This window comes from Hyperolius riggenbachi, chromosome 1, assembly GCF_040937935.1.
Source record: "Hyperolius riggenbachi isolate aHypRig1 chromosome 1, aHypRig1.pri, whole genome shotgun sequence".
NCBI classification, from domain to species: Eukaryota; Metazoa; Chordata; class Amphibia; order Anura; family Hyperoliidae; genus Hyperolius; species Hyperolius riggenbachi.
The window spans coordinates 367216473-367244176 of record NC_090646.1 but is presented as its reverse complement, the minus strand read 5'-3'; the positions used below and the strand labels follow the sequence as shown (position 1 = coordinate 367244176).

The 27704-nt window shown below is 43.4% G+C and overlaps 2 protein-coding genes across 4 annotated transcripts in view; one reads left to right on the top strand and one right to left on the bottom strand.

Moving 5' to 3' along the window:
- The window catches only part of HOPX (HOP homeobox), a 47313-nt gene extending 33776 nt beyond the window's left edge, over positions 1-13537 (top strand). For both annotated transcript variants that reach the window (XM_068271330.1, XM_068271329.1), the window contains exons 2-3: positions 2121-2307; positions 10860-13537. In XM_068271330.1, the coding sequence (XP_068127431.1) occupies positions 2146-2307; positions 10860-10937 (240 nt within the window). In that variant the 5' untranslated portion in view covers positions 2121-2145 and the 3' untranslated portion in view covers positions 10938-13537. The remainder of the gene's footprint in view (positions 1-2120; positions 2308-10859) is intronic.
- A 3967-nt stretch (positions 13538-17504) lies between these two features.
- The window catches only part of ARL9 (ADP ribosylation factor like GTPase 9), a 36253-nt gene continuing 26053 nt past the window's right edge, over positions 17505-27704 (bottom strand). For both annotated transcript variants that reach the window (XM_068234265.1, XM_068234266.1), the window contains exons 3-4: positions 26093-26268; positions 17505-20188 (exon numbers count right to left, since the gene is read on the bottom strand). In XM_068234265.1, the coding sequence (XP_068090366.1) occupies positions 19997-20188; positions 26093-26268 (368 nt within the window). In that variant the 3' untranslated portion in view covers positions 17505-19996. The remainder of the gene's footprint in view (positions 20189-26092; positions 26269-27704) is intronic.

Below are 27704 nucleotides of genomic sequence, written 5' to 3'. Positions count from 1 at the left end.
TGCCTTACGGCGCTGCTGCGCAGCAGCGCCGTACAATGTAAACAAAGCGGATTATTTCCGCTTGTGTTTACATTCAGCCTGCGAGCCGCCATCGGCGGCCCGCAGGCTATTCACGGAGCCCCCCGCCGTGATTTGACAGGAAGCAGCTGCTCGCGCGAGCGGCTGCTTCCTGATTAATTAAGCTGCAGCTGGCGACGCAATACTGCGTCGCTGGTCCTGCAGCTGCCACTTTGCCGACGCGCGGTATGAGTGCGCGGTCGGCAAGTGGTTAAGGATGAGAATGACTCGTCTTAAAAAAATAGCTACTATCATAAAGAATGAGTCAGGCTCATCCAATAATTGCTAGTATTCACCTGCGGCGGCTCAGGCGTGCAGGATACCTTGCCGACACCTTGCGGCTTCCCTGCACACGGATTCCCATCTTCTTAGCAGCGATCTCCTCCTCTTCATTCTTCATCTGCTTCCTGTCCCCTGGCAGGTCCCTCTGACAATGCTGCATGCGCCCCCTAGTGCCGGGCCCATGCAGTGCCATCAAATCAGGCAGCAGATTCCTTTTTTTTTGTATTGGGTCCAATACATAATAAAACAAACAAACAAAAAAAAAACTATGCCCATAGCAGCAAATAATAAAGTAGAAAAATACTTTTTTTATTTTACAAAGAATGCTTTAAAATTGCGCATGGTTGAACTTATTGCACAAGTGTTTTTTTCTTAGATATATTGTATAAAAATCACATACATATATAACTACATACTATACACAGGAATCTGCTTTAACCTTCATGGGACCGGCAGCCTAACCCCCCTTTAGGACCAGTGTATTTGACATGTGACAGCTTAATCTCCCCTCTCGGGTGCACATCATGGTGGGAGCAGAATGAGCAGGTGGCGTAAATCCTACGCCGCATCAGAGTTAAGCAGCCACAAGTGCGGCGTAGGATTTACTACAGGCGGTCCCCAGAAGGTTAAATTAGACCTGTTACTTATAATGTAAAAATGTATATATGAATTGCTTCCACTCTGTATATATATTGCTTATCTCTGTATATAAAAGTAGTGCCATTTTATCAAGAAACATTACACCTTCAGGCCTCTTTCACATAGGAGGTTGAACTGTGCGCTTGTTGGGAAGTTCAGCCTCCCAGCTTCCTGCCATGAGTACCATTCAGTCGCAAATTAAATGCAGCCAAATAGTAGTGTTTGTAACGCCATGAGTGTCACTGCTTGATATGCAGTGGTGTTACATTTTGGCAGAGAACCGCAGCATTGCAGATTCTATGGGGGGGCTGCCTCTTCACCACTGGTACTGGGCACATGGCCAGGAGCAGCTGACAGGCAGTGAATTCACCACCTTTAGTCTCCCATGTGAAAGAGGCCTCATGCTTTTACCGGGTAAAAAGCTAAGCAGTGAAGCTGAACGTATGAATATCTGGCACAGATAACTGAAGTGTTACTTAAAGTGAATGTAAATTGCACCTAAAAAAACAACAACAGATACTCACCTAAGGAGAGGAAGGGTTTAGGTCCTACAGAGCCCTCTATTCCAGCGCTGTCACCCTCGTTGGCAATATCTAACCAATCGGTGAAATGCTGCTCTGTGCTGCTGCGGGAGGCTTCAGAAGTCTTTGGGAACCTGTGTGCTCCCAATGGCGGGCGGCTTTATACTACACCTCTGCTAGCACATTCTCTCCCGCTCAAACACTCGGGCTCCCAAAGACTTCCGAAACCTCCAGCGGTGGTAAAGACCAGCATTTGAGCGATTGGTCGGATACTGCTAACGGGGGTGACAGCGCAGGAACAAGGGAACCGTGAGAGGAATGGGAAGGCTTTATAGGACCCAGAGCCTATTAGGTTCAATTTACATTGGCTATAAGCAGATAATTCTTTTAATATTGAAATCTTTGCAGGAAGTGGAACCTACACTATCAATTAAAGCCACAAGCTAATGACCAGTTAGCCAGCACCCTTGTCAGTCAGTTAGCAGATGATTAAATGAGAGGGAGGTAGCAGCTGCTTACAACAGTACTCGTCACAGCCATAACATAAGGATGCAGGCTCTGCTCTGACAAATTCAGTTGAGTTGCTTTAAGAATAATATAACGTTTCATAATTCATTGCAGATTCCCTGGAACTCGAGCAGTAATAATGAGTTCCCTTCAAAAAGAATCCTGGGAAGATGAAAATGGAACGCTAAGCCAGGAACAGATCGACATTCTTGAACACAATTTCAAATTGTGTAAGCAGCCGGACAACGCCACACTAATGCTGTTTGCTGCTGAGGCCGGACTCTCAGAGGAAGTAACAATGGTGAGTGAATGCACTGGCATGAAGCAGAAAGGGTGGATAATCTGTTTGAAAAGAGTTATGAGCTTCTTTTCTTTTGAAACTTTTTTTTTTTGGCTCACAAATACATGAGCAGAAAACTTGCAAAATAGTTTTCTTATGAGTCAGAAGGTTTAGTTATATATGTTCATGAAAAGATAACAAAAAACACATAAATGTTTGTCCTGTAAGAAGATGATGTTGTACAATTAGGAATGCACAATAAGGAATTCTACAAGACAGCTTTCAACAACTGTAACGAGAGTGATATGGAGGCTGCCATATTTATTTCCTTTTAAACAATACCAGTTGCCTGGCAGCCCTGCTGGTCTATTTGGCTGCAATAGTGTCTGAATCACACCAGAAACAAGCATGCAGCTAATGTTGTCAGATCTGACAATAATGTCAGAAACATCTGATCTGCATATGCTTGTTCAGGGTGTATGGCTAAAAGTATTAGAGCCAGGTGATCAGCAGGATAGCCAGGCACCTGGTATTATCTAAAAGGAAATAAATATGGCGTAGCGGCGGGGAAGCGACATAGCGGTAGGTGCATAGCGAGGATAAATAAATCACTTGCCGGCAGGTCCTGCACGCTGTACTGGCTTCTTCCTCCTTCCTGATCTTGCGTCCCATTTCCCTGAAACAGCGTCCCCTGGGTGCTGTTACAAGGAAATGCAATGCAAGAACAGGAAGTAGAATTAAGCCAGTACAGCATGCAGGACCTGCCGACGAGTATTTGTAACCCCCCCCCCCTCTGCTGCTGTGTCCCCCCTGGCTGTCTATACTACGGGCACCTATCCCTGGCTACCTATGCTGCGGCCACCTACTATTGGCTACACCTATCCCTGGCTACCTATGCTGCGGCCACATACTACTGGCTACACCTATCCCTGGCTACCTATGCTGCGGCCACATACTACTGGCTACACCTATCCCTGGCTACCTATGCTGCGGCCACCTACTACTGGCTACACCTATCCCTGGCTACCTATGCTGCCGCCACCTACTACTGGTTACACCTATCCCTGGCTACCTATGCTGCGACCACCTACTACTGGCTACACCTATCCCTGGCTACCTATGCTGCGGCCACCTACTACTGGTTACACCTATCCCTGGCTACCTATGCTGCGGCCACCTACTACTGGCTACACCTATACCTGGCCACCTATGCTGCGGCCACCTACTACTGGCTACAACTATCCCTGGCTACTTATGCTGCGGCCACATACTACTGGCTACACCTATCCCTGGCTACCTATGCTGCGGCCACCTACTACTGGCTACACCTATCCCTGGCTACCTATGTTGCAGCCACCTACTTCTGGCTACACCTATCCCTGGCTACCTATGCTGCGGCCACCTACTACTGGCTACACCTATCCCTGGCTACCTATGCTGCGGCCACCTACTACTAGCTACACCTATCCCTGGCTACCTATGCTGCGGCCACCTACTACTGGCTACACCTATCCCTGGCTACCTATGGTGCCGCCACCTACTACTGGCTACACCTATCCCTGGCTACCTATGCTGCGACCACCTACTACTGGCTACACCTATCTCTAATGCCACCAGTACTTTTGCAGGAGCAGGGTGAGCCTTTTTACAGTTTTACCTGGCACCCCAAATCTGCCGGCGGCTTAATCATACGTATGCTGAAGGAGTGGGGTGGCACATTATTAAATGTAAGGAGGGGGGGCCCGGGACCAAATAATTGTATAATACGTATACCGTAATACCATGGTATTTTTTTTAGACGGTTATCCTACCATGGAATTTCATACCGTTGCAACCCTACTTCCAACACTGTTATTTGTGGATTGTCTTAATTTCATTTCTAAATTTGTTTGAAGTAAAGAGTTGCTTATAGCATCAAAACAACATCCTACAGAGTGTATCCAATTGACAATCAGTATGCAGAAATTGTTTGCGAAGGTTAACATTCAAGTGACTAGGGACTTTGATGCCTTTAAGAGATGGTGATTTATCCATATATACAAATAATATTTTACTCCACATAACAATTGTATCCAAATGACACTTAAGGTGGCCATACATCAGGCAACTTGGTGGCCAATCGACCATCTGATTCGATTACTTTAATGTGCATGCCCAACCAACAAGGCGACCAATTTCAGGACGAAAATTGGTCGCATTATCGATCGCGCATGCTGCAAGATGTCAAGGCAAAGTTGGTTGGTCAGGTGTGAGGGTGTATGAGGGTCATCCTGAAGTGACAACTCTTTTCAATTCATGAATTAAGGAAACATTTTATTTATTTTATTTTGGACACACTGCGACTTCTTTTTAATCTTCATCATAAGCACCTCCTTTAGGAATTCAGTGCTTGCCGGCTGCTCTTATGCACCAGTCTGGCTTTTGTTAGCTCACTGCAGTGGGGTACCTCGGGCATTTGACACCCGGTGCTGGGTATTAAAAGACACTCCCTGCCCAAAAAAAGGAAAAGAACGAGTGTGGCATGCTAAGCCTGCCATGGCGGGTAATGCCAGGTATAGGTGCCCCCAGTATACTGTAGGTAATATAGTGGCCTCTAGTATAGGTAGCATAGCCCCAGTATAGCTGGTATAGTTGCCTGCCTGTGCAGAACATTCTAGATGACGTCAGCGTGACCGCGGGCAGCTCTCGCGCAGGCGCAGTAGATGCCGACCTGCCAAGGTCAGCATCTGCACCGAGGGGACGCCCGGGCCACTAGCTGGTAGCGGAGCTGCGGCGAAGGCACAGGATGACTGCAAGGGGCTGGAGGAAGCCCCGGGTAAGTAGATTTTTTTTAACTACCTCGGACATTCCCTTTAAGCATTTATCATATATTTGTACAATGTTTTCAATCCTTTTTTTATAGTAGCATCCGTCCGACTCCTCACCTAGGGCTGGAGGAGGAATTGAGAGGGTGTCATGTTAATGCTGTTAAACAGTTACAGGAATATCACAGTTGTGTGACAAAAGGTGCAGGGTGGGAAGAGATTAAGGGCCCTTTTCCACTAGAGGGTTCGTGATTGCTGAATCGCAAAATTGCAAATCGGTAGCGATTTTAAAATCGCTACGGTTTGCTAAATAACATAGGAATCGCGGGAGGGAATTTCCACTACCGTGATTCGTTTTTTCAGTAAATCGCGATTGCGCCACGGAACGATTTTTGCCACGATTTTGCTATACAGTACATACACAAACGTCGGGAAATCGCCAGGAAATTTTGCACTTTTGCTGAATCGCAATCGCTAGCATTTAGCGCAACCGCTAGCGATTGCTAGTGGAAAAGGGCCCTCAAGGACACTTGAAATGAAAGGGATATGGAGACTGCCATATTTTTTACATTTTAAACAATACCAGTTGCCTGGCATCCTGCTGATCCTCTGTCTCTAATATTTTTAGACACAGACCTTGAACGAGCAATTCAGATCAGATGTTTAAATGAAGTTTGAATCACCCACCTGAAACAAGCATGCAGCAAATCCAGTCAGACTGATGCAGGAAAGATCAACAGAATGTCAGGCAACTGGTATTGATTAAAAGGAAATAAATGTCAGTCTTTATATTCCTCTCACTTCAGGTATGCAGTCCTCAGTAGGGAAAAGTCCTGCAGCCAATGGAAATCCAGCTGAAAAGGTGAAATCCCTTCCAGTCAGTGACATTAGTCCTAGGCTTAATTAAAATTCAGCCTTGGATGCACAACCTTGTGGGCAATCATGCAGCTCCTTCCTGATTTGCATAAGAGATGCTGCTGATATGAAAGGTTCAATACCTCAGCACTCATACCTCCTACACACTTATTTTTAATGCTAAGCAATGACTTTTTTTCTGGCCACTCTTAAAGCCCACCTCTATGATGTTTACGGCTTATTATGGTCCTATGCACAGATAATCCAGTCTCTGATGTGGAACACTGCAACTTCTGCAGGGTTACCTTTGGTTGCTATGCTTCCTGTTTGATTAATGACCTCCAGTCCTTGCGCAGTCTAAGGATTTTGGTAGGCGGCCCTCTCTTGGTGGGTTTGTTGTGATGCCATGTTCTTTCAATTTGAAGATGATGGATTTGATGGTGCTCTGAGGGATATTCAAAGCTTTGGATATTTGTTTTATAACCCAACCCTGACTTGTACTTCACATTAACTTTGTCCCTGACTTGTTTAGAGAGCTTCTTGGTCTTTCATGGTGTGATGCCTCTTGCTTAGTGGTGTTGAAGACTCTAGGGCATTTCTGAAAAGGTGTGTTTACACTGACAGATCATGTGACACTTAGATTCCATACAGGTGGACTTAAAATGTGACTTTTGAAGGTAATTGGTTGCACCAGGACTTTTTAGGGGCTTCACGGCAAAGGGGTGAATACAAATTGTACATGCCAATTTTCATTATACATATTTTTCTTATTTCACTTCACCAACTTAATCATATTTTTTATGTGAAGGATCTACATAAAATAGTCTAACCACTTAAGTACCAGCGGTCTCTGCCCCCTTAGGGACAAGAGACCTCTGGTACAATAATGACGGAAACCCGACGAATCGCCGCATATACCCGCCGCATGCTGGGATCCTCAGGACATCCACTCTGCCATCTCTATGACGGCAGAGTCATGTGAGCCAGTCAGGAGCCGCTTTCATTAGCTCCTGATCGTGTCTATCAATGTAAGCCTATGGGAAATGCTTACATAAATAGACACGGCCAGGAGCCAATGAAATCGGCTCCTGACCGGCTCACAGGGTTCTGTCGTCATAGAGACAGGCAGAGCAAGTGAGCTGCGATGGGAGACGGCGGGGATTCAGCTGCGAGATCGACGAAAACGGCGGATGCGTGCTGTGGCGGTGATTGAAATCTACGCCCTGCCAGCCAGGTAACCACCAAAACAGGGCGTAGATTTCAATCAGCGTGGTCCTTAAGTAGGTAAGAAGCATTAGAATTATAGGTGGGAGTGTAACAAAATGGGTACAAAGTCCAGATGGGTGAATAGGTTTGCACAGCACTGTACATCACATTGGTTCACTTTAGGTGTATTACACACTCACAAAGAGCTAGCAGGTATCAGTATTCACTGAACTACAATTCATGCATGTCAGGTGGACCACAGATATCTTTATGTTGCTTTTGAATGGACCATGTGCTGTGATGACATTATCCCAACAGCTTTGAAAACGTATGAAACTGGATATATCACTTTGGTTTACTGTGCTTTAAAATAGTACCGCAGGAAAGAAAAACTCCAGATTTAGAGACCTATACAAACACCCCATAAAATGCATCCTTTTGATTTCTTTTAACGTACAAATCTGACCATCTAGCAAAAACAACACAACTTTATAGTACCTTAGCACACCGTGTACATATATCCCTCTTGTTGTAGACATTCTTACTTGGAATTCTCATAAAATGTAAAAGTAATTGCATTCTTTGGTATGAGACAGCTGTCATTTAATCTGGCATAACACTAAACCTTGTAATAACATTAAAAATAACCACATGGTATTTGTCTCTGGTTGTCATCATATGACTTGGCAGACGAGGCCTGCTTATCAGATACAAGGCTACACTTAGGGCATAAACACATTGCACATGTCACAAACAGTTAACTCCCACAGTCACTATGATATCTTTGTTCAGCTGTATTATCAGTTGTTTGTTCCCTATTGCTTTTCTCCCTAACCTAGCTAGGATACAGAAAGCCTTTAATTGTCCCATTCCATTTAGCAGCAGATGAAATGGATACATTAATGGGTAATGCAGTGCATAGCCTGTGTCTGCCCTTACACTGAGCTGTTTGTTCTCCCCTGGACTGAAACTCATCTGTCCGGAAAGCAGTGTCTGGTTCTCTGGCACATATGGCAGCAAGCAATCATTCTGTAAACATGTCAATAATGCAAAAATAGGCTTTTCATATTCATTTTATTTTGCTGTTTTTTGTTTGTTTTTTTTAGTTGACAGGTCACATTTCCACTACCTTCTTTTTACAAAAGGTTAGATAGATTCTCACATTCACATTGTGCGAACAAAACTGTACTTCCAATCCATCTCATAATTCTAACGTGTGTGGGAGCCTGCCTACATTACAAATGCTGGTTATAAAGTGGATGGGCTTGATTCACAAAGCGGTGCTAACCTACTTAGCACGTCTAAAGTCTTTAGACGTGCTAACCAGGGTGCTAAGTAGATTAGCACCGAATTATCTGATTCAGAAATTCGGTGCTAACCTACTTAGCACCCTGGTTAGCACGTCTAAAGACTTTAGACGTGCTAAGTAGGTTAGCACCGCTTTGTGAATCAAGCCCGATAAGTGCAAACAATTTCAGTATAAAAACTCATACAAAATGCATAATTCATAAATAGTGATAAAGTGCTATTGTCCAAACAAATTGAAATTGCTGGTTGCACTACTCATTTTACTTTAGTGGATAGTGCAGTTGAATGATATGGTTGATGGAACAGCAAGAAGTGACAGGCTAAAGTCTAGTGCAATCAAAAGGATATATTTATTTCCAATCCTAGTATTTAATTGGATATGGGCCAAACACATAACACTGTAGTATGTGTGTTATCTTAGCGGCGACTGCCTGATGATCAAATCCAGAGTCCAAGGCAATTAGATTTATTTTTTGGATCATCCTTGTTTTTACTAAAGGTGACCATATTAAGTCACTACAAATCTATTGAAATGTGTATTTTTCTACTTAATGCTTTGTGGTATACAGAACAAGTGCTCTGGAGGGGAATGGTTTTAATTTACATATTATTGTGGTGTCATTCTGTTCCCATCACAAACTAGTAATGAGGAATTGTTTGGAAAGTAATACACAAGGCTACACGTCGCTCTACTGCCCTCTAGTGGAAACTTGGGATATATTTTCTTTCTCATTTAATTATATTTCATGCAGCAAAATAAACGATGGGCAGATTTATCAAACCCAGTGCAAGGAGAAATGGAACAAATCTGGTGAAAATGGGTGCAGTTGTTGAGCAGTTGCTCGAAACGACCAATCAGAAAACTAGACCGGGACATCTGCTTCATTTTTGCTCTAGTTCTGCTCCAGTTTTCCTTGAACTGGTTTTAATAAATCTGCCCCTATTTAACTGAAACCTTCCTGATATTCCTGCACATACAAAATATTAGCCGTAAAGTAATACAGTCAGATAGATGTGAGAACATTACAGTAAACAAAGACTACAACTTACTGAAACTAATACAAATAGGGTTGATTCAAAACAGGTTCTCCACCAGACTGTTCTCTGGATCGGACGGCAATGGATTAATGAACATGTAGAATGGACCCATGTGTTCCTACAGGCTGGTCACAAAATCTGTTTTCGCCAGATACAGGTTTGTTCATTACAAAACCTCAACAGACATTTGTGACCTGAGTGTTACTTAGTGGATGTGATGCCATATCTGATGATATGCCATGTATCAGCTCTGCAGACAGTGGGAGAAACTTCCATGGTCTACAGGAGGAGGTACAGCACATTGAGTACACTACCCTCTAAAGATGCTCTATCGTAGTGTGAACAAACCCTCAAACAAAAATATAAGTATCTAAGCCAGCAAACCTACTTCGGTCTCATTCATGCTCACATGTAGAGCTGTGAATTTCAGCCGTCTACCTGTGATCAGAAAACCGACACTTGCACTACCTCAAACTCTATTACGTAAATTTAAATTATTGAAATAACACATTTATTTTGTTTTTTGGTGCTGTTATCAGAAAAAACCACTGAAGCACTTTTCCAAATTCAAGGGATTAAATCGTGTAATGAACTTACCTTATGTTGTTTTTGTTTACAGGTAAATAAGAGAATCCCTGCATTTTATTAGCCACTTACCCATTGGGTGCTGCTGATCAAGTTTTCAGCAATGCAGTTACGCGATCCACTGTCTTGGTCCTTCCAACTAGCAAATGGGGCATAGGGTAACACTCACGCAAGGAGATCAGCGCAGTGACGTAGCTAAGGAGCTCTGGGCCCCGATGCAAGTTTTAGAATGGGGCCCCCCAAGCACTCTATACATAATAATTGATACGACGCACCAAAACCTGCCAATGGCAACTACAGTGTCAAGAAGGTGCAAGAAGGGGATGGGGAACCGTTTGTTAATGATTACCACTATTCAAAGTATCTATAGAAGTGATTATTATGAGCACAGGACCAATAGAGGGCAAATACTGTAGTTGAGGGAGGGCCCTTCGGGGCCCCTCTGGCCCAAGGGCCCTGATGCGGTCGCTACCTCTGCACCCCCTATTGCTACGCCCCTGGATCAGCGTGTTCTATGACCCGCAGCCCCTTCACCACTCGGGCTGCCACTGCAAAGCAAGAGGGTTTGGGTTAGCACCAATGGAGTAAAAAAGTTCTTTGTTGAAAATGTCAAAAATCCATCAGAGACAAAAGTCAGCTTCTCCAGCGACAGCCCACTGTTTTGGGACAGTAAGCCCTTTGGCAAGCCTTGAAGTTTGTCTTTTTTTTAATCTGCTATAAGACACCTGCTGCATAGGATCTGAGCTACCATGGCTAATTCTGATTTTCTTTTTCTAGAAATGGTTTAAATGTCGATTATCTAAATGGAGAAGATCAGAAGGTCTACCATCGGAATGTGGATCTGTCATGGACTAAAGCAGCCTCTATGATGCCATCTTCAGTTTTTTTTTAACACTTTTATCCCCCAATATTTTTATTTTTACAGACCTTAATATTGTGTTGAAAGTAAAACACAATTTAGTGCCTGAGCGCTATGCTTAATAAATAATATTTCTTTGTTTTGTATGTACAAATGTAAGATATTTGAAATATCTTCTAGTGAATATAACAAAGTATTTGAAAAAAGAGAATATGTACATTACCTGTATAGATTGTTATAATCTAAACTGTAAAATATCTACACCTATATTAAAGATGCTTGTATCTGACCATTTAAACATGTGTAAACAGCAGCACAAGTGTAAGTCAAATATAAATTAATATAAAATTAATTAGTCAGATATTTTTTTACATGAGTTATTTAAGGAAACAAAAAAGTACAATATATAAATGTATTACCGGTAATTTCTTTTTTTTTTTTTTTTTAAGATTCTTAATTAGGTTTTTGTAACATGAACAATAAAAGACAAAAATGTCATCCAGCCAGGCGTGTGACAGTAGTGATAATCCACAAGGCTTGATACATTATACACAACAAAATAGTGTTTAGGCACACAGTATAGCTAATTAAACAATTAGACAATAGAAACTATGCTCAATGTATGTACGTACATGTGTATCAGGGGTGTAGCAATAGGGGGTGCAGAGGTTGCGACCGCATCGGGGCCCTTGGGCCAGAGGGGCCCTCCCTCAACTGCAGTATTATCTCTCTATTGGTCCTGTGATTAGAATAATCACTTCTATACTTTGAATAGTAGTAATCATTAACAAGCTGTTCCCCACCGCCTTCTTGCACCTCCGACACAGGTTTTGGTGCGCCATATCAATTGTTATGCATAGAGTACTTGGGGGGGCCTCATATAAAACTCGCACCGAGGCCCACAGCGCCTTAGCTACGCCACTGATGTGTATGTATAGTTAGTAGATCAGGGAGTGCAATCTGTGTACATTTTCCTTGTATGTTGGGCTAGAAGGGTCTAGATTATCTAGTCTCAACTGAGGAACTATAGTTATCCTATGTACAAGTTAGAGATTTACAGTTATTGGATGAGGTTGAGAATAAAGAAAACAGCATGATGAGCAAAACGAGTGAGGGAAGTGGGGATGACCCCAGGCCCAGCTTCAAGTACTGTTGAGCTGTCTCACCATGTAGCTGCATGATATATTTTCTTGGGTGGGGTGTAGAGAGTGTAAGTTTGAGGATGTGACCCAGTCTCTACTATACAAATCAAACCTCACCAAAAATAGGCTCATCTTTCTTAGTGGAATCATGCCAAGGGAGCCAAATAAACCAATAAAACTCTTCCTTCCCATGACTGCCACGGGTGAGTCCCACCATTCTCTATGTAGAGGCTATTTCTTGAAGCCATTCAGTATGGGCTGGAGGGTTAGTGGATTTCCAGTGTCTAGCTATTAGGACTCTTTCTACATTAAAGTAAATCTGGGACTCTAAAGCAAACTTTGAGATACTTACCTTGGGAAAGGGAAGCCTCTGGATCCTATGGGAGACTTCCCCCAACCCTCTGTTCCAGCGCTGGGACCCCCAAAGTTCCAAAATGTTTGCCCGCACTGCACACACTCAGACGTTCCTTTAACTAAATGTCAATTGAGATTATATATAAATAACTTAGTATTCCAAGAGCTATAGTGTAAAAAAAAAAAGTGGGGTTGTTTGGATGGGTCAATTTATGTAAAATATATTCCACCAATCAATCCCAGAAAATGTGTACAATTGCCCCAGTTTGCCTTTCATATCCAACAATTGTCTGTACATGGATATATTTTGCTCAGCCTGTGAGTTGTGAGATACCATCAGATGAGAATGTTAAAAATGGATTACAATACCCTGAGAGAAATAGAAGCTTTGTGTGCAAACAGCAGTATTCTCTCCCACTGAGCGTCATCTCAGTTCTTGCTGCTATTTGGGATGGGTCAGAGCCGAGCATATTTGAAACAAGGCTCCCTTGATTGGTCCTTCAGCATCACAGAAGTCTTCAAAGGGGGCGTTTTCTTGGAGAAGTCTGGTTTCTTTCCTTTGTGAAAGCAGGAAATGTTGAATAGGTCATGACCCTAGAAATGTAATGTTTGAGGGTGATTGAGGAATAATCCAGTCTCTGTTGGTCTACTTCGTTGTAGTGTGAATCAAGACACAGTTATTTTTAATGCAACCAGGAGGACAGTTAAGGTTATCTAAAACTGGCAAAAATGATGAAGGCCAAGATGAGATTTGTGGGTGTGTGGATTTTAGCCAGTGTTATGATAGTCTGGCTAATAAGAATGCTGGCAGGGTGAGTGTGCATGAGGCTTTTGAGGGCGCAGAGAATCTTATTTATGGAAGAGTTTAATAGGTTCTGTTCTAAAGATACCCACTGCTTCAATTTTGAATGTCTGCTCCATTCCACTACCTGAGTTAGGTTGGTTGTACTTTACCACAGTAATGGCCTCACATTTTTCCAAGTTTATTTTTAAATCTAGTAACTATTCCAAATGTCTTAAATCCTGTCAATAGTTTGGGGAGGGATATTCTAAGTTTTAATTTGACATGAAGAATAAATGGTCATCTGCATAATCTGCTATTTTGTGTTCAGATTGCCCTAATAACACCTGATATGTTGGGATTCAGTCAGATTGTTACTGAGAAGGAAAGGACAAAAATTAGAGGCAAAAGTGGACATCCCGGCCATGTGCCATTATATATGGGAAAGGGTTATAAGATGTCGTTAGTTTTGACTCTGGCAGTTGGAGTTGTGTATAAGGATGCGGGTTAACATCTTGGCCCATACGCAATTAACATTTTCTCCTAGGTGATATTTTCACACCTTGTTAAGAAAATGTCTTTTCACCTCTCCAGGACCACGTCACGCCGATAGGCGTGAACGCAGCGCCACCCCCAGGACCGCCTAACCCTGATCGGTGTGCAGTCCTGGGGGCGTGTTTTGCAAGATCTCCGCTCCGTCATCAGCCTCCCAGTGGCGATCGCCACTAGGAGATGTCTTTTTTCTCCGTACAGCGCTGCGATCTAAGGCATCGCTGTACTGGGGACAGCCACACGGCTGTCCCCCTGGTAGGCTTGGAGGTGATCCACTGTCATAAGCTGAAGCCTATGACAGTCGATCATAGTGATTGGCTGGCGGGGGGGAGGGAGGAGGTGTTGAAAATAAATAAAAATGTATTTTTATACATAATTCAATAATTAATTGTCAATAATTCTTGACAAAAAAAATAAACATCCTATGACTGATAATATCCCACCAACAGAGAGCTCTGTTGGTGGGCAGAAAGAGTGGGGTGGGGGGGAGGAAATCCCTTGTGTCCTGAGTTGCACGGCCCTGCAGCGAGGCCTTAAAGCTGCAGTGGCCCATTTTGTAAAAAATGGCCTGGTCCTTAAGGGGGGGGGGGGGGGGGTTGTTTAGGCCCGTGGCCCTTAAGCAATTAAACCACCAAAAGCAAAACAAAAACAAAAAACAAACAGAAAATAATTTTGATAGTACTTTTTCACCTACTTTTGGGTACTAAAGAGCAAATGAAAACTCAGGAGAAAAAGTTAATTTGCGCCCTTGTCTGAGACCCCTATGCATTGAAGTGTCCTCTTAACCTCTTGCCGACCGCGTCACGCTGATGGGCGTGGCCGCGGCGGCAGCCCCAGGACCGCCTACCGCCGATTGGCGTGAAGTCCTTGGGCCAGCTAATGCAGGAGATCGCACGCAGGCTGCGCGCGCATCTCCTGCTTGGGGGAGGGGGGGCGGAGCTCCACCCCGCCTTCAGTCTCCGAGCGGCTATTGCCGCGTGACACGGCTGCTATTGCCGTGTGACACAGCTGTCCCCCTGGGACACTGGAGAGTGATCGGCTCTCATAGGCAGAAGCCTATGACAGCCGATCGCCATCATTGGCTGGCTGTGGGTAGGGATGTTTTAAAGAAATGGATGTTTTAAAGAAGAAATCCTTTTTTAAATGAAAAACAGCAAGAAAAATATTTGTAAAAAAAATAAATAAACAATCTGGGGGCGATCAGACCCCACCAACAGAGAGCTCTGTTGGTGGGGAGAAAAGGGGGGGGGGGAAATCACTTGTGGGCTGTGTTGTGCGGCCCTGCCGGGGGAAAATGAGTTGCACTTACCCAGGGCTTCTAATAGTGCCCCGCAGACATCCTGTGCCCGAGCAGCCACTCACCGATGCTCCGGCCCCGCCTCCAGTTCACTTCTGGAATTTCAGACTTTAAAGTTTGAAAACCACTGTGCCTGCGTTGCAGTTTCCTCACTCTCGCTAATGTCACCAAGAGCGTACTGCGCAGGTGCAGACCATACTGGGCTTGTGCTATACGCTCCTGGTGATGACATCAGCGGGAGCTAGAACATGGCAACGCAGGCACAGTGGTTTTCAGACTTTAAAGTCTGAAATTCCAGAAGTGAACTGGAGGCGGGGCCGGAGCATCGGTGCGTGGCTGCGTGGGCACAGGATGTCTGCGGGGGACAGTTAGAAGCCCTGGGTAAGTTCAACTCATTTTCCCCCGACCCCCTACAGTGTTCCTTTAAAGCTGCAGTGGCCTATTTGAATAAAAATGGCCTGGTCACTAGGGGGGGGGGTTCAGCACTGCAGTACTCAAAAATTAATTAATTCCCATGCTACCCTATCAAATGCCTTCTCAGCGTCTGTTGATAGGATCATCAAGGGGTTTGATTTGGCCCATTGGATTATGTGGAGTGTTGTAATTTGTTTTGTCTGTAGCCTGCCTCATTGGTATGAACCCTGCCTGGTCAAAGTAGACTACGGTAGTTTTGCATGGGAGAGGATAATATTCTTGCTATGCACGAGGAAACATCCCTTCTTATTTTATAAATGACAGTAATATGCGATTCTAGCTCGTCCCTTGAGAGCATTCATTGCTCTCTAAATAAGTTACAGGATTACACCAGTTTGTGGTGGCAATAAACCGCTGAGGGAGAAGATGGGCAAAGTAACAGCAACCATCGATATAGCTAGAAATCAATGGTCTCCCAGCCAACCTTATGATGGGGTCCCATTTCCCTAATAAATATCAAGGCCCTATCTACTATACAGCCACGAGATGTAATAAACTAGACAGAATATGTTTCCCACAGCTACCACTTCTAAAATCTTGGATAAAAATGTAAACAGGCATGTCCATAACACAATTATGCACCATGTCAATACATAATTATGCAGGCATGTCTCTCAAACAAAAATAACATAATTAAGCAGGTATATAATCCACATAACATAAATAGGCAGCATCTTAGTGCCCACTCAGTGTTCCCCAATGGCCTTCTCTGCAGCACATTGTCACTTTCATTATAGTGCATTTTTAGAGCCTTTGTCGCTCTATTATAGTGCCTATACCTATGCCTCCACACAATGCCTCTCTCTGTGCCATATTTTATAGTGCATTTCTGTGTGTCCCTGTCATTATATTACCTATCTTTGTGACCACTCCATAGAATGCTGCTCAGCTTCAGCACCTCTCAACATCCTCAATCTGCTGGTGTGGCTGGGTGGTGGAAAACAAGGACTGTTAGCAGTAGCAAAGACGCATGTTGCTGCACAGTCTCCATCCACATTACAAACCTTAGATCATATTTGAGCAGGCATATACCCAAAATACAATATCATTTAAGCAATCATATCCCAGCAGCATGTTTCCCAAGAAACTTAAAGTGAACCCAAGGTACAAAACTGATGAGATAAACAATTTGCATCTATCTTTCTACTCCTAAAAAAATACTTTAAAAAAGTAGGGAGCCAGTGGAGGGATTTGCATAGGGGAGTCGTGGATACAGAATGGTGGAAGGAATAGATGAATGTGGCTGCTGCGTTCATGATGGATCGCAGGGGTCCAGGCGGGACCTAACGAGGGTATGGCCGAGGAGTTTTGCAGTGTCTGAGGTCAGGAAGGGGATATAGGTAAATGCCATTACTGATGTTCCACAAGCTGCTATGAATTGTATAGAGTTGATTTTTTCAGTTAACAAAATTTCCGTTAATGTAGACGATAAGCATAAAATGAAAAAACAGGGAACACCAAGAGCCCCAATAGTGTAATACATACTGCATAAGGTGGCAATAAATTCGTATTGCTAGATACTCACAAGTCAGGGTCACAAGCAGGCAACCACTGTAAAGGCAGGTGGGGAGGTTATCCTGACCCCACTCAGGATTAAGAAGCCGCTCTCTGTAGACAGGAAAAAAGGGTAGCAAATATCCACCAAGGGTGGACTCGAAATCGTATACAATGAACAGAGGCGGCAAAAGTATAAAATTAGATTAAATGAGTTTAAAAACCAACTCAAATGGCAAAAATGAAGGAGGTGGTGGAGGTGGAAGTGGTGGTATTACCTCCCTCAAGCAGACACGACAACGGCTGTGATTCAGACAGTCAAACACATGTATTAGAAACTCCCCAAAAAATTTTGTAACGCGTTTCGCAGGCTCAATCCCGCTTCAACAGGCAATACAGGGAGGAGTATCAAGCGATCTGCACAAGGATTCAAGTTAAGCACCTCTGTTAAAATTAAAAACCATGACACTTTCTTGATAAAAAGGCAAACTTTATTTAATCAGCAGTTTTGACGTTTAACAGTAGATCTGTGCACATATTCAGGGTTTTGTAATACAAGCTAATATAAAACAGAGTGAGAAACTCAGGGAAAGATTTTATAGAACCAATATACAGATTTGTCTGAAAGGCAAGCGTGTCCATGACAACATACCAGATCGTTGTTTCTCTAAGATCAGCTGAAAGCTGGAATCTGATTACTACCCATGGACAGCACTGCTGGGATTCTTCTGATACATCAGCCCTCATGTAACAGGTACACGTGGTCCTATTATGTAACAAGATTGTTCCTGCTCTTTTTCATAACAGAAGCCAGTTTATAAATAGACACTGCAATTCTGTTTCAAACAGAACATATGAATCCCTTGACTGTGTAGTTATATGCTGCACAATAAAAAACTAGGTAACAATTAAGCCCGTTTTCAGAAATTCAGTTAAATATATATAAATATATATAGTTAAGCAGATAATAACCACGCCCTAAAGACAGGTCCCATACTGAATAAATGTGACCTGTGAAAAAAAATGTCCTCCTAAAAGTACCCAAGTCAGACAAAAAAAACAAAAAAATGACTGAATGTAGCCCATGGTGGGCTAGATTACCTCCTCCTGAGTCTCCAGATGCTGCTCGCTGTCCTCCCGCCCCCCGTCCTCTGGCGCTTCCAGAAGCTCCACCAAATGGCGCAGAGTGACTCTAAAGGTGGCCACTAATGATCCAATTTTTAGCAAAAAAATTGTTTGAGTGATCAGATAATTCTGATTGGAAGTGAAATATTGTAATACATCGTTCACTATACCCTCAATGAACCAATCTTTGCTTCCTATCTATCACAACTGCCAAGAAAAACCTAATTTTGGTTTGACGGAAATTCAATCGGACATTTTTTTCAATCATTTGTAATTGATTGTGTCCACCAACGGAGATTATTTACAACCAATCCGATCAGAATTATCTTATCGATCGATTTTTCGCCAGAAATTGGACCGTTAATGGACACCTTAAGCTGTGAACGCACAGTGAAATAAAACATTAATGAATAAGCAGTTACCTTTGTTATGCAGGCACAGTTCAGAACTCGCACTTGCATAGTTCTGAATCGAACAGCGCCGCTTGGGGGAACTTTAGGAAAGCCAACTGAAGGAATACTTAAAGAGTAACTGTCAGGCTGCAGAAGCTAATTTAAACCTCTATTCTCCTGTGTTAAACAGTTTAGAAGGAAGCTCAAAAGCCATTAGTGAAGATAAAAATCTCAGTTACCTTTGATGTGTGCTTATCAGCAAGTCTGTTATAGACCCATAAAGACGCAAGCCGCATACTAAACTGCAAAGCATTCTGGGGCCCTCCCCTCGGCTGCTAATGAGACGTTACAGCAGCTTGTGTAATCAGTCCAGCGTGTAGCACTGATAAATCTCGGGCAGAGTACACTGCAGGAGTCAGCTATTGTTCCTAGCCACATGGCTCATTAATATTCACTGCACACTGTGTTGTTCAAGTAGGAGCTTATCTGTGATCAGGAAGCAGGCAGGACATGACGACACATTTGACAGAAAAACATGGAGCCTGCCATGAGCTGTCAGGAGCATCTATCTCTGCATATACTATATACAAATTCTGTGAAATCCAAACGTGGACAGTGAAATGCATATGTAATGTAAGTACAGCCAATCTTTAGCTACTGATATATGTGTTTATTTTCTCTGAGACCTTATACCTAACAGCTCCTCTTTAACCCTTTTCGGGACCGTCCACCTAACCCCCCTTAAGGACCAGGCGTTTTTGCTGAAAGGAGGAGGGGCGCGTTGGGGGGGGGGGGGGGGGTTAGAGCTGCCGGATCTCGGCAGGGTCTTGCTGTGCATAGGGTCCCCTGTGTGGCCAGGTCCCCCTCTTTCAGTCAGCAGCCATTACTCACCTTTCAGGCTCCAGCAATGTGCCGCAGCGGACCCCTCTGGTGAGCGGATGCTCTTCTTCCCCCTACCGTCGAAGCTGTCAAATTGATCACTACGATGGCGATCGTAGTGATCACGTCATCAGCAGCCATACGTGATGGCTGCTGATCACTGAAGGGAGATGTCAGCTGTCATATGACAGCTTAATCTCCCCTCTCCGGTGCGCACAATCACGTCGGGACAGTTTGTTAGTGCAGACGTTGAATCAACGTCCAGTCAGGGCGGCAGCACCACCTGCTGGACGTAGATTCAAACTACGTCGGTCCCCAAAAGGTTAAGAGGACCAGGTATGGGGAACAGGAGGGACCCCAAGGACAACGAGTAGCATCTGGACACTGAGGAGGAGGGCTGCACCATGGGCTGCATTCATTCAAGTGTACTTTAAATAAAGACCTATTTTATATAGTAAAATTGCAAAGCACTTTGCATTATTATTATTCAGAGCATAGAAATCCTTCAACAGACATTTTATAACTGCAGAATCTAGATTTTGGCATGAGCTTAAGACAAGTGCAACTAAGATTTTTTAGCAGAACTTTCTGAAAGGAGCTGTGCAAGAAATTCCTTTGCATCTAGTATCCCAGACGAGATCTGAGAGTCATCTTTCGTCACGTGTGTTCCGATTAAAAACAGCTTCCTGTTTTCACAAATCTCCGATAGTGCAAGAGCATCATGAATTTCAGTGATGTGGTATGCATTCTCCAAGTCCTGTAAGGAAGATGGAAAAGGTTATCATCTCCGCTTCACCTGAACATTGATCAGCAAGCAGAAGAGGAAGAAACCAACATAAGATTATCTTGAAGTGAAAATCCACTGACTCAAAGAAAATATATACTGTACACCATAAATATAATTCAACATAAACTAATAATTTTGGAGCAAAAGAAGGCTACTTTCAAATCTGTTTACACCAGGGCTGTGGAGTCAGAGTCGGAGTCGTGGAGTCGGAGCAATTTTGGGTGCCTGGAGTCGGAAAAAAATGCACCGACTCCTAATGAATTTAAACTGTAATTAAAATAGAAAATATGATAAAATATTCTATTTCTCAGATAATAGTCATCATAAATAATTTACATATACACTGGGGCTTCTTCCAGGCCCCTTCAGGCTAATCTGTCCCTCGCTGTCCTCCTCCACCACCCGGATCTTCTGCTATGAGTCCTGGTAAATCAGCCAGTCAGCGCAGTCCGGCCGCATGCCGCTTCCACAGCCAGGAGCGTTCTGCACCTGCGCATTAGTGCTGCGCAGGTGTAGTACGCTCTCGGCGGCGGAGTGTGTGCATGCGCACTACGCCAGACTGGCTCAAGTACCTGGACTCATAGCAGAAGATCCAGGTGGCGGAGGAGGATAGCAAGGGACTAATTAGCCTGAAGGGGGCTGAAGGAAGCCCCTGGTATGTATAAAACTTTGATTTCATCTGTCTCTTTGTTTACTTTGTTACACAGTAGTACTAAACTCTACATATGCACTCTCCACAGAGCTGCAGGGAATCCACTGAGAATGTTGTGCACATTGAACACAGAGGTGTTGTCTATCACCCATAAACCTGGTTCAGATTGTACATGAAGAATGTGTAATAGAGGAAGAATCCCTTCATTCCCCTGCAGAGTACCTGCACATCACTCTTACATGTACCCACAGTTACATTGCCTAGGGCCTGATGTTCTTTGTTCTGGTCTGTACCTTTTACAAGTACTCTTACCAAGGACTAGTTTTAGTCTATGACTAAAGGGAATAAATATGGCAGTCTCCATAGCCTTCTCACTTCAGTTGTCTTTTAAAATTCCTAAGCGTTGGCAGTTAAGAGACGAATTTCATGTTACATACTTTTAATAAACAAGATTGTAATATGCAAATTAGAGGAGTCGGAGTCGTGGAGTTTGAGTCGGTGGAATCCTAAACTGAGGAGTCGGAGGATTTTTGTACCGACTCCACAGCCCTGGTTTACACTCATGTCACCGCACAGGGCAGAGCATTTCATCCCTCATCTAGCAACTCCTTCCCCCCACACCCATGATTCTCTCCTTTTCTGCCGCCATTGAGAATGCAAAGTAGAGTTGATCGGAACAGCTGAATTCTGAATTAGCTGAAAATTGATGTTCCAAAAAAGACCATGTAATTTTTGAGAAAATTGGTTTTAAAGGAAACATAGGAAAAAATGTTTTTTAACCACCACAGGATCACAGGTTTTTTCCCCTTAAAAACAAAAACAATTTTCACATTTCAGAGCTCCTCCCATTCATTCAGCGATAACTTATCACACTGAAATGATCTATGTATTTTTTTTTTGCCACAAATTAGGCTTTCTTTTGGTGGTCCTTTTTGCTATGAATTATTTTATATGTATTGTAAAGAGAATAATAAGAAAAAAATAAATAAAATCATGATTTCTCAGTTTTCAGCCATTATAGTTTTAACCACTTAATGACAATCAGACTTATAAAAATGTCCTGGAGTCGTTAAGAGGCTCTAGCAGGACGTTTTTATAAGTCAAACAGTACTGCTGCTGCTGTGCTCGTGCAAGCTCCCGTGTGCACGTGCACATGCGTTCCCGCCTGCGTGCACGTGAGATTAGTGGGGGGAAAAAAAACACCATAGAAAAAAAAAATACACCTTTATTTTCAAATAATATATTGTCACCATACTTTGTACAAGGGACATAATTAAAATCTTGTGATAACCAGGACAAATAAGCAGATAAAATGTGTGGGTTTTGTACAGTAGCAGTGTTTATATTAAAACTACTGTATAGGGGATGAAATTGGAGAAATAGTAAATTTTTTCCTTGTTTTTCCCTTTAAAATGCATAGAAAACAAAGTCATTACTGAAAACAAATATTAACCCCAAAAAGCCTAATTGGTGGTGAAAAAAAAAAAAAACAAGATATAGATCATTTCATTGTGATTAGTAGTCATTAAGCTATTGACAAATGAAAGGGATGAGCACTGAAAGGTGAAAAACACTCGTCTGTTGGGGTAAAAACCGTTTTGGGGTGAAGTGATTAAAATAATATGTTCTTCGATACATAAAACCCACACATTTTATTTGCCCATTTGTCCCGGTTATTACAACGTTTAAATTATGTCCCTAGTACTATGTATGATGATAATATTTTATCTAGAAATAAAGGAGCATTTTTTCAGTTTAGGGACTTTTAAAACTATTTCACTTATTACAAGACTTTTTTTTTGCAAAATTAACAGTAATATACTCTCATGACATACATATTTGAAAAGTTTCTAAGGTAACTATTTATATACCAGAAAACACTTATGCGCCTATATGTACCGTCACATATACATTCTTTTATTTAAAATCATAAATACAGAGGCATGAATCCCCTATAAAACCAGATAAAATTATCTATGAATGCAAAAAACACTAACCAACTCTCTCAGTGCCACCGCCCTATGGCACACCGCCTGGCACACACCACAACAGGTACCTATAGCTTGATTCGCTGAGTAAAATTCGTTTCCTAGCGTATAATTGCACTACTTCCTATTCTGAGATATTTTTTACTTTAACGGTGGGGGTGTGAGTAACCCCACTTATCACTTGTTGCAGCCAATCGTATTGATTTTAGATCCAGTGGGCACAAAATCACTTATTTGCATATTTTTGAACTATTTATATACTTTTTTTTAAATGATGTAATTTTTTTTCATTTTTTTAACAGGTGTTTTATTTCTGTAACTGTGGGGCAGGGTTGGAAGGGGTTAAAAATAAAATAAAATTAATAATAAATGTTTTATGTAAAACAGTATAGTGGTATAATTAGGTGTATTTTTACTTTTTGACCACAAGATTGTGTCACTGAGACCGTGTTTCTATTAATAGAACACGGAAGTGTCTTGTCAGAGCGCTTGCCTTACTATCAAGTTCTCGGAAGACACAGGAACGGTGATCGGGATTGAGAATAGAATATTCTCATATCTCGATCACAGATGGCAGGGGCTGCGACGGTGAATCGAACGAACACTACGCATATCTACCCCCCTGATCTGCACGTGAAGTATGCAGGCGTGTAGATATGCAAGGGATCCTAAAGTGCTTAAACTGGGTAAAATGACACTTTGCTGCAGTACACTGTACTGCATTCTGAGTTCTGTATGTACATTGTGTACATTTCTTGAAAACGGACAGCGAGTGGTCCCCCCTCCCAAGCCTCTTTAACCCCTTGTCACCCATGCAGGCTGGGATAGCCAGAATGCTGAGCCTGAAGCACTGGATTATCCAAAGCTAAGTATTAATGGTTAATTCAGTACAATAAAGGACCTTTTTTGTCATTGTGTTTTAACCACCCTGGCGTTCTGATTAAATCGCCAGGGTGGCTGCGGGAGGGTTTTTTTTAAATAAAAAAAAAACTATTTCATGCAGCCAACTGAAAGTTGGCTGCATGAAAGCCCACTAGAGGGCGCTCCGGCGCCCAGAATAAACAAGGAAGGCCGCAATGAGCGGCCTTCCTTGTTTTGCTTATATCGTCGCCATAGCGACGAGCGGAGTGACGTCATCGACGTCAGCCGACGTCCTGACGTCAGCCGCCTCCGATCCAGCCCTTAGCGCTGGCCGGAACTTTTTGTTCCGGCTACGCTGGGCTCAGGCGGCTGGGGGGACCCTCTTTCGCCGCTGCTCGCGGCGAATCGCCGCAGAGCGGCGGCGATCAGGCAGCACACGCGGCTGGCAAAGTGCCGGCTGCGTGTGCTGCTTTTTATTTCATTCAAATCGGCCCAGCAGGGCCTGAGCGGCAGCCGCTGGCGGTGTTGGACGAGCTGAGCTCGTCCAGACCGCTCAGCTGGTTAATTTCACTCAAGTGTTTGTGGAAATGTGTATGGGGTACTTCAGTAGCCCTTTACCCATTTCACTTGGGGGCAGGCATCTGCAGGACTCCTTGTTAAAGGGGACCCCAGATTCCACCATGAACCCCAGGGCCCACCACCTCCTGGGCACCAGCTTTTCTCAGAGGAGAGAGGGGAGGCGTGGCCAGGCGCCAGAAGTGGAGTGATGTGGGGTCTTCGGGACGGCTTTGTGGGACAAGACTCCGCAAGTAAATACAACTTTTTCTTACAGCAGCGCTAAAGAATTTTTATTTTATAGATGGAGATTCACTTTAAGCTAACCTGTCTGCTGGCGCGCTCCTCCTGAGTCCCATGTACTATCCATTGCTACTGAGCACCTGCACCCCGTGATGTGACGACATGTACAAGGTCATGCAGGTGTACAGGCATCCCAGCAGCGATGGAGAGAGGTCACAGGAGCATGGCAGCTCACAGGTGAGCTTAAGCCCCACTTCAACACTCACCGTGGGGGAGGAGGGTGCGGCTGTGGCTGATGGGATTGGGATACACATTATATAGGGGAGCCTGGCAGGAGGAAGTGGCTGCACAGATTTCATGCTGAAATCTATTGGAAATATGTGTGCACTACACTGGCAGCAATAGATACCTCTCCGATCAGATTCAATCAGAGGGGGATCAGTCTGATGGTTGAATATGCTGGCTATCTGCCAGTGCGTGGACACCTTTAATGAAAACATATTTTCCTAATGTCACGTTGTAAAGCATAAATCCACAATATTATTGTGTAGCAATTAAAAATGGTTAATAAGATGCTAATGGTTTTGAGCTGATACAAATGTTATAATAATTTTATGATAAAAATGCTATTGATTGCACATCTGACAGCCATCTTCCAAGCACTGCAATAATCTAATACAGCACGATTCCTTTAAGGGAACCTTAACTGAACGGGGGGTAAAGAGTTTTACTTACCTGGGGCTATTACCAGCCCCCTGCAGCAGTCCTGTGCGCTCGGCGCCGCTCTGGAATCCTCTGGTCCCCAGCTGTCACTTAGTTTCGTTTTTGACAACTCACCAGTCGCCGGCCACCATGCGTATTATTGGACGCATTCACCAATGCAATTAGCGCTATTACGGACCGCAACGCGTACAAAAATACGCGTTGCCGCATTCCGCATGCGTAGATATGCGGCAACGCGTATTTTTGTACGCGTTGCGGTCCGCAATAGCGCTAATTGCATTGGTGAATGCGTCCAATAATACGCATGCCGGCCGGCGACTGGTGAGTCGTCTAAAACGAAACTAAGTGACAGCTGGGGACCAGAGGATACCAGAGCGGCGCCGAGGGCACAGGACTGTTGCAGAAGGCTGGTAATAGCCCCAGGTAAGTAAAACTCTTTACCCCCCGTTCAGTTAAGGTTCCCTTTAAATTACTGAATGAAATACAGCATGAGGTAAACATTTTTGTAAATTATCATTAAGTTTTTTTCAAATTTAACCAAACTGTTACTACCTGTGTGAAAAGCTCAGTGAATACTCCCCCAAAAATACATATTTTGAAAAGTATTTTACCTCACGTTCAATTTACACTGAACAAGTCTTAGATGTTGCTTTCTTTTGGCTCAGTTCACTGTGCCTCACAAATAAAATGTCACTGACAAGAGTGGGACTTGTCCATACATACCCAAAACATTCAAGTTAGGTGTGTACAGGTTTGTGTTTATGTGGGGCAAGTGAAACATTCTTTGATGAGCAAAGTAGGAGTATGACCTTAGCAGTGAAAAGGTAATCTAGGAGGATAATTAGACAGTACCTGTTTATTAGCAAGGACTATAAGTGGAAGAACGGTGTCTTGCTGAATCAGCTGATGAAGGTGCCTTTTTGCAAGTGGAAGGCGACTGTGATCTGCAGAGTCCACCACAAAAATGACAGCAAATGCTCTGGAAAGATACATTTTCCAATATGGGCGCAGGTTTTCACTTCCTCCAACTGTTGGTGAAATGGATAAATTAATTAGTCATGACAAATTTCACTTTTTCCTTAACAACAACAAAAAATGTAAACACCCCATGAGTGTATTATGCAACCACTCAGAAGTACTTCTCTTCACATGTAAATGGTGCTTTAAAGTAAACCAGAGCTGTAAAAACCAGAAGATTTGATACTCACCCGCAGCTTCCTTCTGCAGCATAAACCCGTCTAAGTCCCACGCGGTCCTCCCGCGATCAGCCCTGGTAATAGGCTCAGTCGTGTCTACTGCGCATGCGCGGGAGGTCCATGCATGCCCAGAAGACCCAGACTGGTCCCGACTGAGCCTATTACCGGGGCTGATCGCAGGAGGATGGCGTGGGACTCAGATGGGTTTATGCTGCAGGAGGAAGATGCGGGTGAGTATCAAATCTTCTGGTTTTTCAGCTCTGGTACACTTTAAGCTTTTCCTCAGTATTAGATCAAATGTCACTTATATACAGTTCCTTATCTTAACAGGGGCCATGGGAACCAGATGTGTGTGATCTGACAAGCTGAAACTGGTTTACATCCAGAGCCACTTATCCCTATGGCCACTAGCTGGCACTGTTGGGAAGGAAACAGACTGTATATAAACCAATATATGGCTGTTTGGATCACTTGCTTTTCAATCAAAATATTTGCCTTCTTAAAGGACAACTGAAGTAATAGGGATATGGAGGCTGCCATATTTATTTCCTTTTAACCAATACTAGTTACCTGGCAGTCCTGCTGATCCTTTCCAGCTAATACATAAGCCATATACCCTGAACAAGCATATGCAGATCAGATGTTTCTGACATTATTGTCAAATCTGACAAGATTAACTGCATGCTTATTTCTGGTGGGATTCAGACACTACTGCAGCCAAACAGACCAACAGGGCTGTAAGGCAACTGGTATTATTTAGGAAATAAATGTCAGCCTCCACATTCTTCTCACAAACAGTTGTCCTTTAAAACAGAAGGTACTATGGAATACCCAGATAGCTCATGGTGACCCATAACCACTAGGCTAGTACAGACATATACATTTTATAGAGCAACACCATTACTGGTCTAAGCCCTTTAACATAGAGCCATATCAAGCTATGTAATGCGCTGTGAGGAGCAGAAACTCTGAAACAGAATGTATGCATGATGTATTGGTGTGGCTCAGTAAAATGTACAGTATTTGGTACGGCCAAAGCCAGAAGTTGGCAAAAGTGGAAACTGGACAGGCATTTCTCAAAATAGCCAATTTAGTTGCAACATCACCGGCCAAAGTCTAATATTGGCCGGCCACTTTCTTGGACATGACAGAATCCGTAGAGATGGGTAGGTTAGGGTTAGGCAGAGGAACGGGGGATGTTAGTGGTAGGCACAGGAGAGGCAAGAAGTCTGCACTTCAACTGCATCTGAGTAGTTTCATGTAAAATT